General features: G+C 43.0%; 1 protein-coding gene across 2 annotated transcripts in view; it reads right to left on the bottom strand.

Moving 5' to 3' along the window:
- The window catches only part of olfm2a (olfactomedin 2a), a 56,986-nt gene that overhangs the window by 16,341 nt on the left and 24,246 nt on the right, over positions 1-16,399 (bottom strand). Inside the window, exons 1-2 of one of the 2 annotated variants that reach the window (XM_049562325.1) lie at positions 13,693-14,196; positions 3,002-3,151 (exon numbers count right to left, since the gene is read on the bottom strand). In XM_049562325.1, coding sequence (XP_049418282.1) covers positions 3,002-3,151; positions 13,693-13,836 — 294 coding nt within the window. In that variant the 5' untranslated portion in view covers positions 13,837-14,196. Of the gene's footprint in view, positions 1-3,001; positions 3,152-13,692; positions 14,197-16,399 lie in introns of those variants that run through there. The other variant, XM_049562326.1, reaches the window with a different exon arrangement.

Genomic DNA, 16,399 nt, shown 5'->3' with positions numbered 1-16,399 from the left:
GTAAACAGCATTAAAATGAGAGCACTGTAGTTCTAAAAAATAGAGCATTCTATTTTTATATGAATTAATAAACACTTAGGTTTCACTTTCTGGCACTCTGCTGCTCTGTCTGTTCCTAGAGTCGGCCTACTCTCTGTGCGAGTGTGGTCTGATATTGTTGCGGTTGGCCTCAAATAAATGAATTTGTGGGAAACCCTGGGGTAGATATATATTTATACAACCACATGGATAAATATGTTGCAACCACATACTGTACTAATGTTGTCATGATACCAGAATTTTAAACTTAAATACAATACCAGTATAAAAATCAGTACTCAATACCTTTTTCAATACCACGGCAAAAAGAAGGAACATCCTAGGTACATAAAATAGGAAAACTTCGTCTTTTTTTTAAAGTAACATCCTGCATACAGCGCTGCTACAGAAAAAATCAAAATCTCAATCATGCCAACAGCTTTTTTTATAGCTTTAGTCCTTTTGTTATCATTGAATGTATAATGGAGATTGTATTATTTTAAACACAAGGTATTGAAGTTTAGATAAATTTGACAACCTCATACTGTACTGTATAGTACTCTAGACTCGTAGGGAATTCAACCTGCATTAAACTACAATCTCACTGACTATGTGCTACATAAGCAGCACTGACAATACTAGAAAGCATACACATAACATATATATACAAATCATACTGTATGTAGTGTTTTTTTATTCTGCATGCTTATTAAAAACCTGCAGAAACTGCATTCTTTACGCGCATACATACAGCATATAACAATCTTTATAAAGACAGTGCATCTATACTTTCACATATCTGGGTGAACACAAACACTCAGGATGGCTTTATCAAGTTTGTGTCTTCCTCAGCCGGAATGCGCTGTCTCTGTTGGGATATGCTTCTTTTAAAGTGTGCGTGAGTGTGGATTTTGTCTGCATGAACGTATGCTTGAAACAGCAGCAGACAGAGGCTGTCGGGGGAAAAGGCAAACTTCAATGAGAATGACTGCAATATCTGAATTCAGGTGTCTCATTGATCCACCAGGACCTCAGAGCCGATTCAGCATCTCAATTTACCTCCATCTCTCTTCACAAGACCGCATCAATGTCAGCTCCTCCTGTCTTACCCGCTCTTTTATACCTCTCTACTCCCAGGCTTTCACTCGCTTGGTGGATCCACCCTCTCATTCATTCGCTGGTTTTAAGCACCCACAAGAAAAAAAACAGCTTTGCTGTGAATGAGCTGCCATGGCCCATCAAGCAAGTGAAAGCTGTTAAACATTATTTCTCAGCATTTTATTATTTAGTTTGGAAAAGACAAGTGGGTAAGAATGGAAAGATGCCAACCTGCAAACCACCAATCAATGCAGTTGCAGATCTGGAGAGTCAACAAACAGCTGTAGATCACTTGTAAGCAGAGGTCCTCTCTTGCCTGTACTCTCATCCCTGATCTGTGTGTGTTTATGTGCTTGCCACTAGCAGGAAATTACATTTGCATGCACTGCACTATAGGTCAATACTACTCCATGCAAATAAAACATAGATTTATTGTCTTGTTGCTGAAACACTGTAGCGGGCTTAAGAGTTTTGCGTGTGTACACACTTTTTGCATTACATTACATTTATTTGCTAGTCATACATGACACAATTATTCACAAAAAAAGGGACTGACTTATATTTTTCACTTAGAGGAAGGCAGAATAGGCACAAGTCTGAGTAAACAGATTTTGTGTGTGCAGCATTTACTGTGTAACTATGCAAACAAAGCATTTGTCATCTTCACTGATTTGTAAAACAGTTAATTTTCTTAATTCTTATTTAATGGATTTATATTAACAAAAGAAACATTAGAAGGCTAAGGCTCAGTGAATTCAATTCCATGGGTGAGTTTAGGACATTTCTCTTATCAAGGCAATACATGCTACATTCACTTTAAAGGGATAGTTTGCCTTTTTTGAAGTGGGGTTGAATGGGGGGGCTGTAGAGGTTAGTCATCACGGCCCCAGTTTGGAGAAACAGGCTGGAGTCCAACATGGACGATAAGCAATGTACTGCTGTGATTGGGTGCAGTATCAAAATGTATTTTAGCCACCTAAAAAAAGTCCCACCTAACAAAGTAAATATCAGTTTAAGTGTACGCTATATTGAGAGTATTTTCACTGCCTTACTTTAAGGTCAGAGAGTGATTTCTAACTAGAAAATGAAGCCGTTTTATCGCTCTCTTCAAAGCCAGAGTCCATTGAGAAAAACTTTGATTTAATATTGCTTAAATACAGGAGCCACTTGAATACAGCTGCCTGGATCAGTCTGTTTGTTTGTGTTATTGTGTATCTTGGCGTTTAGTCCGGATTCACAAAAGTCACACAATAACACAAACTAATTTACTGATGCAGCAGTAGACCAGCAGCTCCTGTATCCAGCGAGCTAAAAGTGTTGTTTTTGTCAGTGGGGTCTGGTGGCTTTGACGGGAGTATAGAAGGGGAACTGAAGCCGTTGGAACGGGCTGTCTGACAGAAGGGTAACAGGCTGAAAAAACTCTCAACATAGCACACATTTAAACTGATATTGATATTTTTTAGATGGCTAAGTTACATTTTGTTCCCAACCCCCATCCACAGCAGTACATTACTTAGCTTCTGTGTCAGACTCCAGCCTGCTTCTCTAAACTGGGGACGTGCCAACTGACACCTAGTGTATATAATTCATTGACTATGGGTAATTACCCATAGCCATAAAACCCCACTTCAAAAAAAACAAACTATCACTTTCAGCAGCTCTGTTGCTCAAAAAAGAATAATTCGACCAACAATGTCTTTCCATTAGCGTCATATTATCCTGCATGACTGATCAACTGTGGGGTAAAAGAAGTGAGACTATTCACTTCAGCAGCCTGTATGTGACAGACGGCGCAAGACACGAGCGCATTGCGGCATGGCAGTTTTGCATGTCTGCGTGGGTAACAGTCGTGTCTCAAAGTGAGTGTGTTATTGACAGCTGTCACCTTCTCCATGAGCTGGCGAAGTTGCCTGCTGCGTGGGTCGCGGTTACACATGTTCTGGGCTGGTGCGACCACAGTACAGATACACTTCCCATCTGCGTCCTGTGCTGAGCTGTAGATCTGCCAGCCCTCCTCTGGGCTTGGGTACAGAGCCTGCAGAAACACAGAGACATATATATATTTATATATATATATATATATATTAGAGCAAGAGAAGAAACTGGTTGCTTCTGTCTGCTGTTGTTTATCCATGTTGCTACTAAGCAGGCTTTTCAAAATGCATGAGGGCAGAAAATATATTTTTTCCTGCCAGCATGTATCAACTGTAATCTTAGAAGTGTTCCTCCCTTATAAAACATTTCATAACTAATAAATTTATCTAATACTTGAAAGTGTTGTAGAAAGTGTTTGCAGGGAAAAAGACGATCTAATACATTCCATATCGTGATTAGATGTGCCCATTCTGTCACCATACGTTAGCTGCAAAGTCATAATTCCTCCATGGCATTCTCTTTCTCTCCTGCAATCCTGTCAAAAGTTACTCTTCCCCAAAGGCAATTAATGGCAATTGATCCCTCCAACTACTCAAACTCACTCGCAGTCTAATTTTAGTATTAACTGGAGAGCAACAGAGAGAGAGAAAGCAAAGGCAGTGATTGACAGAGGTGGCGCTCACAGCAGTACAGACAGGAGACAAGAGAGATGGAGGATAGAGGAATCAGAGGGAGAAAATAAGCAGAAATGGGTGCAGATTAAGATAAGACAAGAACATTGGTAGAAAATACACAAAGGGATGAAAAACACAACGGCATGACAGAGATAGAGTAAGAGCTCAATGGAGGATGAAGAAAGACAAAGACAAATGGGAGGAAAACGGGGGTTTTCAAAGAAAAGAGGAAGAGGGAGGGATCAGACCAGGCTGTGTGAAAGCAGAGCATCTAATAAGTTTGGACACAGAGAGGAAATGGAGCTGTTCAGGATCGATAATGCAGCCCGTAACCAGTGGAGGAGGGGCGAGGCTGAAAGGATGGATGTCTCTCTCTGACTAATCCAATCAAAAGTAGTGCTGTGTGCTTGCGAGCACACACACACACATGTAGACACAGTTTACGCAAAGGCCCGGCAAGGACGAGCTGTTCATTCACACTGCACCTACACACACGCGGCATATAAAGCAAAATGTAATGAGAGCAGGAGCAGCCATTTTGGTGATAAAATTAAAGACCCATCCACATAAGTGGAAGGAAAAGGGCTGGAAATAAAATCTTGTGGCTCAGCTCGGTGCTGCTCTCCTGCTTTCCTCTGAGTGGTGTTGTGCTTTCGTCTCTTTGGGTCGGGGGATCAGATTAAAATGTCTTGGGGGACAGGGGGACTGTGTGATTGGAGTGTAAAGTAGCAACCACCCTGCAAGCCAATATGCTCACTGTCACATCTTGTCACTCCTGCCAATCCCTTGGCACCCCACCCCCTCACTCCCCTTCCTCTCTCTGCTCTTAGTGCCTTTTCCTCTTCCTCCCGCACACTCTCAGAAGGAGTGAATTTTAAATCTGACTTACACTAAATGAATTGAGGTGAACAGACTACATGAGTGACTTAAATATGCTGTAATATCAACCATCACAATGACATTATACATTCCTTTTATATTTTATCTTTTTCATTATTTTCAAGTATTTTAAGTAGACTCATACATTTTTAAAATTAATACATTTAAATTTAATTAAACTAAGTAAGAAGTCATATTCTATTCACATTCTCTATTCATACAGTATTACATACATACATTAGTGATATTTCAGTATGACTGAAAGTCTGCCGTGCACATGAATGACTCACGATGGAACTTACTGGCACTCTTCCTAACTTATTATAAAATTATCCTTAATATTGATGCATATTTGTGAGTCAGTGTGCAGCCAGCTTCTGCAGTGACTTGCACAGTTTTTTTTCTGTCAGTCAGCACCTTTCTTATCATTAGTCTGGCTTCTTTGAGGCAATCCAGCTTCAGACGGCTGTTAGGTAGAGAGACGACCAAGGTCTACAGAGGCCAGAGTTGGAGTTAAAACAAGACAAAAGAGGCAGTCTCCACAGCGGAGCCTCCTCCAATTTCTTTCAACTGCATCTGACTGTCTATTTCATTCTGCCGTTGCCTGAGGGGGAGATACTTTTCCTCTGTCTGCTTCTCTGCCCGCATCTCACTCACTGTCAGGACTTCTGATTTATTGCAGCATATGTGCGTGAGCGCGTGTGTCATGACAGTGTGTATCTGGAAAGATCTGCAGATGTACACGCGAGAACAGCACACACAGTATTTGCGTATTCTTGATCATACCGTACAGTATTTACATGAATGGATTTTTACAGATTTTAATAATGCATGCATTTAAAACTGCAGCTATCTACCCCTGAGAGGGTTTGTTTGGAAACCCCTGCAGCCGTAACGCATGATTACTGCAGCACTGTAGGAGATACAATGGCTGCCATAGTACTATGAATGTGTGTCTGATAGCGGATCGTGAGGCCACAGCACGGCACACCGGCTTCTCATTACAGTCGCTACCCTGCAGTGTTAACAGGTGGAGGTTAGCTTGCCTCAAACAGCAGAATCCACTTATGTTACTCACTCTGAGGGCATGTGCAGCCTCCTGCATTCAATAAAATTACCTCATATCCATACATGTGGGGGCTGTCAGCCTACGCACCAGATAGTCACTTTCAGTTAAGAAAGATTCTTGCGAATGGATGCAGAAGTGGGCATCAATATTTCATACTGCTATCAGCCTAAAAGGGAGCCATAGTTGGCGCCACACTGATTTTTTTATGATATGTTACATAGTGGGCAGTAATAAGCAAGAAGTTCAGAATTCAACAAAGTAATATTGGGAGCATGTCAGCTCCATTACCATAAGACTTTCTTCATTTTCCAACATGTTTAAACTCACGCTGCGCTCCTCATGTGCCTTTTCGCAAGCCGGGGAGTTTTCACAGCATCACATCTTCTCCTCTCTTCATTAATGTTTCATAAATGCTGGGCTGAAATTAAGAGCTTATTTGAATCAGTTCCAATTTCATTACCACCCACCTATCCATTCTGCACTAACCTCCCCATTCTCATCACAGTGGCAGTTTAGAGAGCAGGAGGGAAGAGGTAATTCTTAAATGCAAATGTGCTTTGTCCCTATATGCTTTGCGCCTGAGCTGTTGCAGGGAGATCTATATATCAGCACTCATATGTGACTGATCTCTCGGGGTGCGAGTAGTAAACTTGAATATGTTTTGGAACACTGGGTAATTTATGTAAATATGATTAAGTCTCCTCTCTGCAGCGAAGAGTGGGTCATTGACATTGGTTCATTTAACATAGTGCTCACACCATGCCGCCCATCAGATATCTCATTAGTGTGGGAAAAACAACTTCCTCAATATCTAATGTTATACAGAATCATATTCGGGATATGCAGAGTGAAATGAATGAATAATGTTTGCATACTGCAGGCAGGTCAGGCCTCAGAGTGTTTGAGTAGTGATGATAACATAACCTGTGCTATCATCATCATGCTATCAGTGGCGCCTAGCTGGGGGCACTTCAGGTCTGGGGGATAATCCTCTCCTCCCAGACACAGACGGCGGTTTCAGGGGAGAGGAGGTGTTCAGTTCACTGTCCCAGAAATTCACCCATTAGATGTGAGGGATGAAATAGAATATGTAAGTGCCAGATTTGAAGCTGTCACAGCCATGGCTGCCATGCAAAAGCCCATTAACCCTCGTGTGACCCCTGGACATTTTTGTCCATTTCCAAAATTCAAAACTCCCTCACAGAGAGATTAAAGGTCACAGGGGGGTGATTTTTTGCATGGGGGTGTCATTCTGGGTGAAATTTCAAATTCTCAACTTTCAGCATGAAAATCCATTATTTGACCCTGTAATGCATTTTTATCCTATCCATGACCCTTCAAGTGGACAAAAATGTCCACTTTCTAGGAAGTGTCCAACAAAAGGTCACAGGGGGGTGATTTTTTGCATGGGGGTGTCATTCTGGGTTAAATTTCAAAATCCCAACTTTCAGCGTGAAAATCCATTATTTGAGCCTGTAACGCATTTTTATGCGGCAACAAAAATGGCCAAATGACAGGTGGACATTTTTGTCCACTTGAAGGGTCATGGATGGGATAAAAATGCATTACAGGTTCAAATAATGGATTTTCATGCTGATAGTTGGGATTTTCAAATTTAACTTAAAATTACACTTGACAAAATCACCCCCTTGTGACATTTTGTTGGACTGTTTCCATAATCTGGACATTTTTGTCCACTTGAAGGGTCATGGATGGGATAAAAATGTATTACAGGGTCAAATAATGGATTTTCATGCTGAAAGTTGGGATTTTCAGATTTAACCCAAAATGATCCCCCCTTGACAAAAATCACCCCCCTTGTGACCTTTTGTTGGACACTTTCTAGAAAATGGACATTTTTGTCCACTTGAAGGGTCATGGATGGGATAAAAATGCATTACAGGGTCAAATAATGGATTTTCATGCTGAAAGTTGGGATTTTGAAATTTCACCCAGAATGACACCCCCATGCAAAAAATCACCCCCCTGTGACCTTTTCTAGGACACTACAAAAGTTTCTAGAAAGTGGACATTTTTGTCCACTTGAAGGGTCATGGATGTAACTTTTTTGAAGGGGAACACAAGGGTTAAGGAAGAAGACAGCGGCAATGAAAACAACAGGAAACCGCAAAGGGGCAAGAGAGATGAAAAATCAATTGGGCTTGCTCACTAAAGTGAAAATTACTCTTCAAGATTTCTGGCCTGCCCCCTTTTTGCGCCACCCCAGGGTTCCCTCTGTTCCAGCGATATCGCATCTGACAGCTCGGGTCTGTGAAGTCCCACCATCCACTGATGGCATATCTTCCAACCACAACCACAACCAATCTTCCCAATAGAAAACCGATTTAAGTGTGAATCGCTGATACACTGATAGGCAGAAAGGGAAGAGTTGTGGTTTGAGAAAAGCTGACGGGGAAAAGAGAGATGGCTCTAATTTCCTCTACCTTAGTCCAAATGCTGCCCAGCTACAATGCTGAATGAGACCTTCAGTTAAATCCCTGCTGAGGGAGTGGAAGAAGAGATGAGATGAGAGAGTGTGGCCATTACTAAGCTAAAAAGTCGTAACCAAATGCGACTCCAACATTTCCTCCTGTACACTGCACACCATAGAGATCAGATTCATATCAGTTATGTGCATAGCTCAGGTGGAACCATTATGAAAACTAACCACCTTGTGGCATTACCTGAGAGCTCCCTCATAGCACAGAGGTGCTCAGAAGCCTCATGTTGTTAATGATTTACAAAGTTCAGAGGGATTATCCAATTAGACATTCGAGCTGGTGGTATCACTGTTGAGAGTTGCAGGATGGACTTCCTCTGGCGTTTCATTAGACCGACCCCGGAGCTGGCTGCTGTAAAGCCAGAGCTAAATGAGATCATAAATCTACAGCTCCCTACTTTATGAGCATGACGGGAAGTCTATTATAACTTTCATAAGCAGCAAGCAGAAGGGGCAAACAGGCAGAGGCAAGCGCGAGTCCTGAGTAAGGGAGCTGACCGCCACACTGTGAGCTGAGCTTGCCACCGCATCTGAGAGACTGCAATGCCACAAAGGACGGACAGTGTGAGACTGAGATAAAGTTGTATTGGGAGAAAGAAAGAAGCATTCTGAGAACATGAGGCGTCAAGGTGAGATAGTCTGAGAGTAAGGATAACAAATAAAGAGGTGCTGCCGATGTAATCTCTTCTGTTTCCCTCCCACAATGCCAACTTTGTTTATCCAAGTTCCACAGCTTCACTTTCTGTCCCTCTCTCTCCCTCTCTCTGCAGATTTATGTTTTATGCCAGGCATTAACTTCTCTAAATGCCTGTCCCCAGCAAACTAGAAACATCTGTCTCTGTTACACAGACCTCACTTCTATCTGCGCTCCGGCCAAACAATCAGATCTCATTTTTCAAATTTTGCTTGTTTTTGCTGTAATTGACCGCACACAAATAAACATGCAAATGCACATCCTCACTCTTCAAACGATCAATCAGTCAATCCTCAATGCACAGGCCAGCTGCTGGCCTTTAAAATCAAACTCAATGAGTGCTCCTAGTGAAGTCCCTGGTCTCCCCTGCGCCCAAGGAAAACCTATTACCACAATCAGCACAGCATGGTTGCCAGTCAATAATATGACTCATAAACTCATCATGCCCCTCTCCCTGCTGCCTCCTTTTTCCTCCCTGCTGCCTCGCACTCTCTCCCACTCCATCACGCCCGTGACTGCCGCCCCTCCTGCGTGGTGCCCTGCTCGCTTTCCATCTGCAGCTCACTCAATCCAATCCGGATCACACTTGAACGACAGTGGGGGTGGGCAGATGCGACAAGCTTTTCTTTTTTTTTTTTTTTTTTAAGTGTCGGGGGGCTCAGTTGGAGAACTCCAGGAGAAGTGAGACAAAATTACACTCACCAATGCTCAGCACTACAACATTATACTTTTTGGAGCACGCTGCCAGGGCCATGCCAGGTGCCCTGGTGTAAAGCATTTGGCACCCACTCTGCTGTTAGACGGGTACAAGATAGCTTTATCACGGCTGGTGTTAAATAGAGGAGGGAGACGAGAGAGTGGCAGGGCGGCTGGTGTGAGAAAACATTATATAAACTGTTAGAACACAGTCAGTGGTTCAATGGAGGAAAATATGGATTGTAGAAGTGTGTGAATTGTGAAATCATCAAATTACTTTTGAAGGGCAAAGCAATGATTCAGGCATAAGTTCAGCTGGATTGAAATTACACTCTCATAATGGCAAATGAACCATGTCAAAAGCCTGATTATGAGCTCAACTATAAAGTCTGGGATCAATACTGCTTTGTACACAGGCTATCACACAATTAGCTCATGTATCAAAACAATTTAAAATTATATTACAACATTGGCTCCCATCGAGATTCTGGCTCTGCACACCGTTTCACATTGACTAAGTAATAGAGGACACCTGTCAGGGCCTGAACTCAAATAAAGTTTGTTTGAAAGCATCACGTTAGACATAAAAGCAAAGTGCTCAAATAAAATTCTGCAGCAGTGTTTAATCTCTAATCCATAGCCAGGAATCGATCTTTACAATCTGCTTTATTGGATTGCACAATAGATGTGATAAAGTTTACAGTCCTGCTCGCTGACAGACAGAGGCTGGGCGACCCCAATCAGACTCTGAGTTCTGGCTCTTTGTTCTCTGCCATTTGTTTATCCATGCTCCCCTTTTGATGGTGTGAATATTTTCTTCACTCTTCTGCATCACAGCTTTCTTATTTTAGATATCAAAGGGAGAGTCTCCACGCACACATGCTGTCTCTCAGTGCAGAATTATGGGTATACAAACACAGTATGTGGAGGTTTATGATTTATGTATGCCCATCCTGCATGCACAGTTGAGCACATGCACACAGTATTTATTTATTTTAAAAAAAACAATATGTGACTGTAATTCTTTACTTACAGGGCCAGTGTGAAGGATTTAAGGGGACGACTGGCAGAAATTGAATGTAATATAATAAGTATGTTTTCTTTCGTGTATAATCATCTGAAAATAAGAGTCGTTGTGTTTCTGTTACATTAGAATGAGCTGTTTATATCTACAAACAGAGGAGGTCCTCCTTCATGGAGTCTGCAATGTTGCACTGCCATGTTTCTACAGTAGCCAGCAATGGACAAACCAAACACTGGCTCTAGATAGGGCCATTTGCATTTTTGCAACGCCACTGTAGTTAGCAGCCCGTTCACGACAAGAGTGTCAGAAAAATATATATATTTTTACAAACTATGTCTATTTGTTTTAGAGAAAGGAGACCTCTACGGATAATTCAGATCCTGGTAAAAACCTCCTGAAAGTCTTCATCGGAAGGAGGGTCATCTCTTGATCTGCTTCTATACTCTTTGTGTCTATGGTCGCCAGCATACAAAAATGCATACGTAAAATCTATAGCTCGAGCGACAGTCCTACAGCTGGTGAAAATCGGATGACATGGGTGTTGGTGACTTAGTGGATAGACAAAGGCCTCGTCCTTACGGTAGTGGCCCAGGCTCACATCCAGCCTGCAAAATGTATCATCCGTGGATTTGAGCTAAGAGATGAGCAGGTAGATCTGGCCACTGGTAAGATGGAGGGAAGTTTGCCATAGTTCATTTACACATACTACTTACATTGTTGTCATATAAAGCCAACTGAAAACCAGCAGTGTATCCCTTTAATTATATCTCACAGCCAAGTTGATGTCAGTTTTGTTGATAAGTATTATTGTATGATTGTAAATAAGATTTTATGTGTGCACAGCCTGGCAGGTTTACATCTCTTGGTTTGACCATGTTGTGCAGACACACCAGTTCCATGTAGTTCCAGGGTCTCTCCTGCTCATTAAGGAACATGGTTTTGCACTATCCAGATGTGTACAAGCATCCAGGCAGTGTTGTGCTCAGTGCCATTGCGGAAAAGCCCGTATAAACTCAGTCAGCTGTGTTCTTGGATCAGCTGGTTAGAAGACAGGCGCAGAGAGCAAGTGAAGCAGACTTTGAAAATAGCTCTGAGCTGGGAGAATATGGGACGCAGCATGCATGGGTGCCAGGGTGGGTAGCAGCCATGCAATGGCCACTGGCGCACTCGCACCACAGCGTCACAAGACCATAGCCAGATCGCCTTTGATTGGGAGTCTAAACATTATGTGAGTCATGACTGCTCCTGAGATCATCACAGGCAAATGTCTCATTAATAGTGATGGGACTTTGAGGCGAGGTTTTACATTAAAGTTTTATTCGCTGCCATTGTTTATGAGGGGAGATTATTCCTGTCTCAGAGCGAAGACATTTCCCATCACAACAGACTGTTATACTTTAATAATCCCTGGCACAATCAAACAGGCTCATCAGTTTTGATGAAACTTTGATGAAATGAACTTCACGGCAGTCTTTTTTCTCCATTGGTTGTGAATGACAGTTGCCTAAAACGAAAATAACCACTCATAACTATTGTATCCAGTCTTTTGAAATTCAAATGATAAGGCTTCCAGTCATGAGTATGATGAGTTTACTGAAGAAAAAAAACTTGCAACATTTTTATTCCTCTTGACCCTGAGCAGGATAAGCGAGTATACAAAATAAATGGATGGCTTATCCAGGCCGAACCCCCCTGGGACAGGTGGGTGTTCAAAAGGATTATAGCACTTAATGCTGTAAATAATTCAAACAAGCCTTACCTTCTGACATTGTTCCAGAGATTAGTTTATGATTTTACTTTGATGTTGTACTCAAAATTACCTGCTGAGATATGTACACATTGCAGGCAAGATTAAAAAAAAATAGGAGCGAAATGCTTTTAACTAGATGCTCGACATTTTCACAAAGGCAACACTTTGCTAAGACACCTTTTTCTCCAAAGAAAACATTTCAACCCGACACCTCGCTCCAACATTAAGGAGACATAAAGCGGGGGGGGGGGGGGATTGATGTTTTAACGAGCCGTTATGAATTATAAAACTCTTCTTCAAACAGATGGACCTCCACCCCTGAGAAAAGAATGCCTAAACATACTCAGGGTACATATTTAAAACTACAAACACGCACACGCAGGCACGCATCCATGCACACACACATACACACACGCACATATCCAGATGGTCGCAGATCTCTTGGGACGTTCAATTTCATTCAATCATTTCAACAGAGCAAGGCATTTGCTTAATGGGTGAGTGCCATAAAAACACACTCAGGATAGAAGCAAAAGCAATCATTAACCGCTGATGAACCAGAAAATATCTCATTTATTTGTCTGCTTGATTTCCCATTGTCTGTCTCACCTCAAATTAGCACTTTGAGAAAGACAGACAGACATAAAACTTGTGTGTGTGCATTACACAGAATAAAATCTGTGTAAACAAAATTTAAATATAGAACCCTGACAAAAAAACTGAGCCAAAAACTGTCACAAAACCCCTCCAATGCCCTCTTTCTACCTACATGACCTCCCTACATGCCAGAGTGTTTTGCTCAAGGAGAGGAGGATTGAGAGGATTTGGAGACAAACAGAGCGAAAGAGAAATAAGACATACTCGAAACTGTAACATTGTCTCAACCTCCCCGTCTTCCCCATCACCTCTGAATCTGAGCACCATCCTTGCCACCCTGGAGGTGACTGACAGATGGGATCAGCCTGAACATCACTCAGAGCAGCTCTCTACCGCCCGTCACCCCGGCAAAAACATATGATTTAACACCGCCAACCACACTGCGTCCTCAGCCTCTCACCATCACTCACAGTCACAAGCCCACAATTCAACATCATTATACTTAATGTGACTCACATACAAACATATGCATCATTCACGTTCGGTTGAAACATTGCTCCCGCTTGCATGGCTACATCTCTCTCTTACTAATAAAATATAACCCCTGAGATGGACTCTCAAAGTCCTGCTGTCATCTGTGCACCCCTCTCTGGAACCCCTCTGCTGCTCTGTGGTCAAACACACAAACACACACTAACTCACATCTCCCTCTGTCTTCTGCTATGTCACTCTTTTTCATCTCTTTTCCTGTCTTACATTCACAGAAAAATACAGTGCACACACACTTGCAAAAAAGCAAAAAAGGAAGTCATACGCACGCTGACAATCCTCTCCGAGGTGCCCCCTCTGGAGATGGTGGTCCCGTTGAGTCCCACCAGAGAGGGCAGAGTCTGAGACATCCAGTTGGTCACCATGGCCATGGTGCTGAGCACCGCCCCGATCTTTAGCATGGGAACGCTCATGTTTGCTCCCTGTGGGGCCCCGGCACAGACGGCCCTACAGCCAGCCCTACCCTGCCCTGCCCTGGACCTCGGTTCCGGTCAAACCCCTCTCTGCTCCAGACGGCCCAGGCAGGGAACCAGCCAGTCAGCTTCTGCCTCAGCCCGAGCAGCAGCAGAGCCCCCAGAGCTTAGTTACCAGACTCACACACCACTGGCTCAGTCAAAGGGACAGCCAGAGACCGGTTAGAGGAGAGCAGCTCACATCCAACAGCATCACGCTGGAATCTTCCCTCTCACAGTGACTGCCTCAGCCTCACCCCCTCCCTCTCTCACACTCTCTTTCCATCTCTCTCACTTCCTCACTCTCCCCTTATCTCTCCCTTTTCTCTCTCTCTCTCTTTCCCTCTCTTCCTCAAGATGCAGAGCTGCGCATTGGCTGCTTCTGTCTCAACCCCTCCCAATCAGCCTATGCTCTGTTCCTGCCAGCCCTGTTTTGCATGCATGTATCCATTCTTTTCTCTTTCTCTGACATTTGGCTGTTCTCTTATGACTCACATCTTGGTGTGTGTGCACGTACACATTTCTGAGGCGTGTAGATCAGAGGGAGACTGATTTCAGAGGGCTGCACTGTGCTTTATGTTACGTGGCATGTGTCTACCAAAGGCATCCCAGGCACAGTAGACTGTCCTCATCACACTGTCTGTACTGCATGGGGGACTGAAGGTATAGAGAGGGGTGTGTGGATAGATTTAAGACTGGGTAGGGACTTGTGAGGGCAGACATGGGCAGCAAGGTATTAATGTGGGAGAGATCCAGGTGCTCCTGCCCACGGCTGCATGTGACAGCTCATCCATCACTCTGCTTCATGACATATCCTAAATCAGCCTGTAGCTTGCACTTTTCCAGTATCTTACCAACTCCACTCCGCCTGAGGCGTAACCATATCACCATCTTCAGTTACATGTCTTCTTGACACTTACCGCCTATTGCACAAGCTCAAATTTGAAAGAGGATTGAATTGGCATCAATGATGGAGCAGATTAAAGCTATCAAAACACCTTGAATGTAAAACTGACAAATGTGGCTTGGATTTGTTCTTACCTGACTGCTACAACACGCTCTCCTTGAATAAGAGGGATTACATGTTATTTTTTGAGTGGTGCCGTTTAACCATTGTTGTATAGCTATAATCCAAATGGCTTCAGCTCTCAGCACAATCACAGCGGGTAAGCCAGTGTCAGATATCACACCAAATACTTTGCTGCCTATTTTGGTGTCATTTCCCTTCAGGGTGATTTGAGCTTATTTCAGGACAGATTTAAGACATGTTCTGAAGTATAGATCGGCCCTTTTCGATGTGGAGTATGTATTTTATCTCCAAGTCATAACTGTCTGAATTTGCCACTCACCTCTGCCGCAATGGCCCAGATGGACTGAGGGGTATGAGAGCTGGAAATTGTCTGAAATTTAAAGCTCCCCAACACAACTTCTAGCAAGATACTGGGCCCCTGGCAGTGCCATGTTACGCCCTAAACAACCATGAATAATGATGACAGAATGGCCCACTCAGACAAAACGGCCAGGTCATCTCCCTTTCTTGCTTTCTGCTTCCTGGTCTGCTGACTTATTCAGTTTGTCAGCCATGGATGGGCTCCCTTCCCCACACAGTCACATTGGGTGAGTGATACGGGCTCCTCTGTGTGGGGCGTACTGTGAAGTAATATGAGAGCAGACAGCTTTCTGAGCCCCATCCAAAAAATGTCAGCCCTCCTCAGCTCACCTGCTGGCTCCCACATCACTCTCGCCTGGCTCGGGTCCCTTCATTTTTGCAGCAAGACTGACCCCGTGTGGATAAAAGTAGAATTGCACCCAGTGCACTGCCTCACACACTGCCAGAAAGCGAGCCAGTGCCTGTCACAGTTGTTGTGCAGTATTGAAACTGGTGACAGGTAGTTGTCACTTTATAGGAATGTGTCAAGGAGATGTGAGGGGGGCATGTGGCAGCACTGTTTAAAATCACAGTGCTCATGTCGAACAGAGGTTTTAGAAAAGCGGTTATATGCAAAGTAGTATGCACGCTCACAAACGCACTGCTGCTGCTTTCTCAGTGACATGATGCCATCGTCCAGGTGCTGGAAATAGACTGGTGCCACGTGATTGTAACATGCATGTTATCTGATTACATTTGACAGGTGTTTCCTGATTTATCTAAATGTGAAGCTGGTTATATCTGTATTCTCAGGGTTCTGTGTTCCCAGGTTAAATATTCTGTTTATACACACGAACTCTCTTATTGCATTCAGGTCAAATTTGACCTGATTCAAGTTAAAAATGTTCATTAATATACTACCTTAAAGCTTTTTTGTAATCTTTACCTATTTGGAAATGACAAAAGTCAACCTTCTAACCTTCAAGTGTTTAATACTCATTGCTCTCCTTTAATTGTCTTTTGTTTTTCTCCCTCTCTTTTAATTGGTTAATTAAGTGATTGACTAATTGTTATCATTTTAACTTAAGGGCTGAAATATGTATATATGTATGTATACAAAAAGAGTAACTATTGGGGTGCCCCGTTAGCTCACCA

This window comes from Epinephelus fuscoguttatus, linkage group LG19 (genome assembly GCF_011397635.1).
Source record: "Epinephelus fuscoguttatus linkage group LG19, E.fuscoguttatus.final_Chr_v1".
Lineage (NCBI taxonomy): Eukaryota > Metazoa > Chordata > Actinopteri > Perciformes > Serranidae > Epinephelus > Epinephelus fuscoguttatus.
The sequence above is the reverse complement of the archived record's forward strand: the minus strand, read 5'-3'. Positions and strand labels throughout refer to the sequence as shown.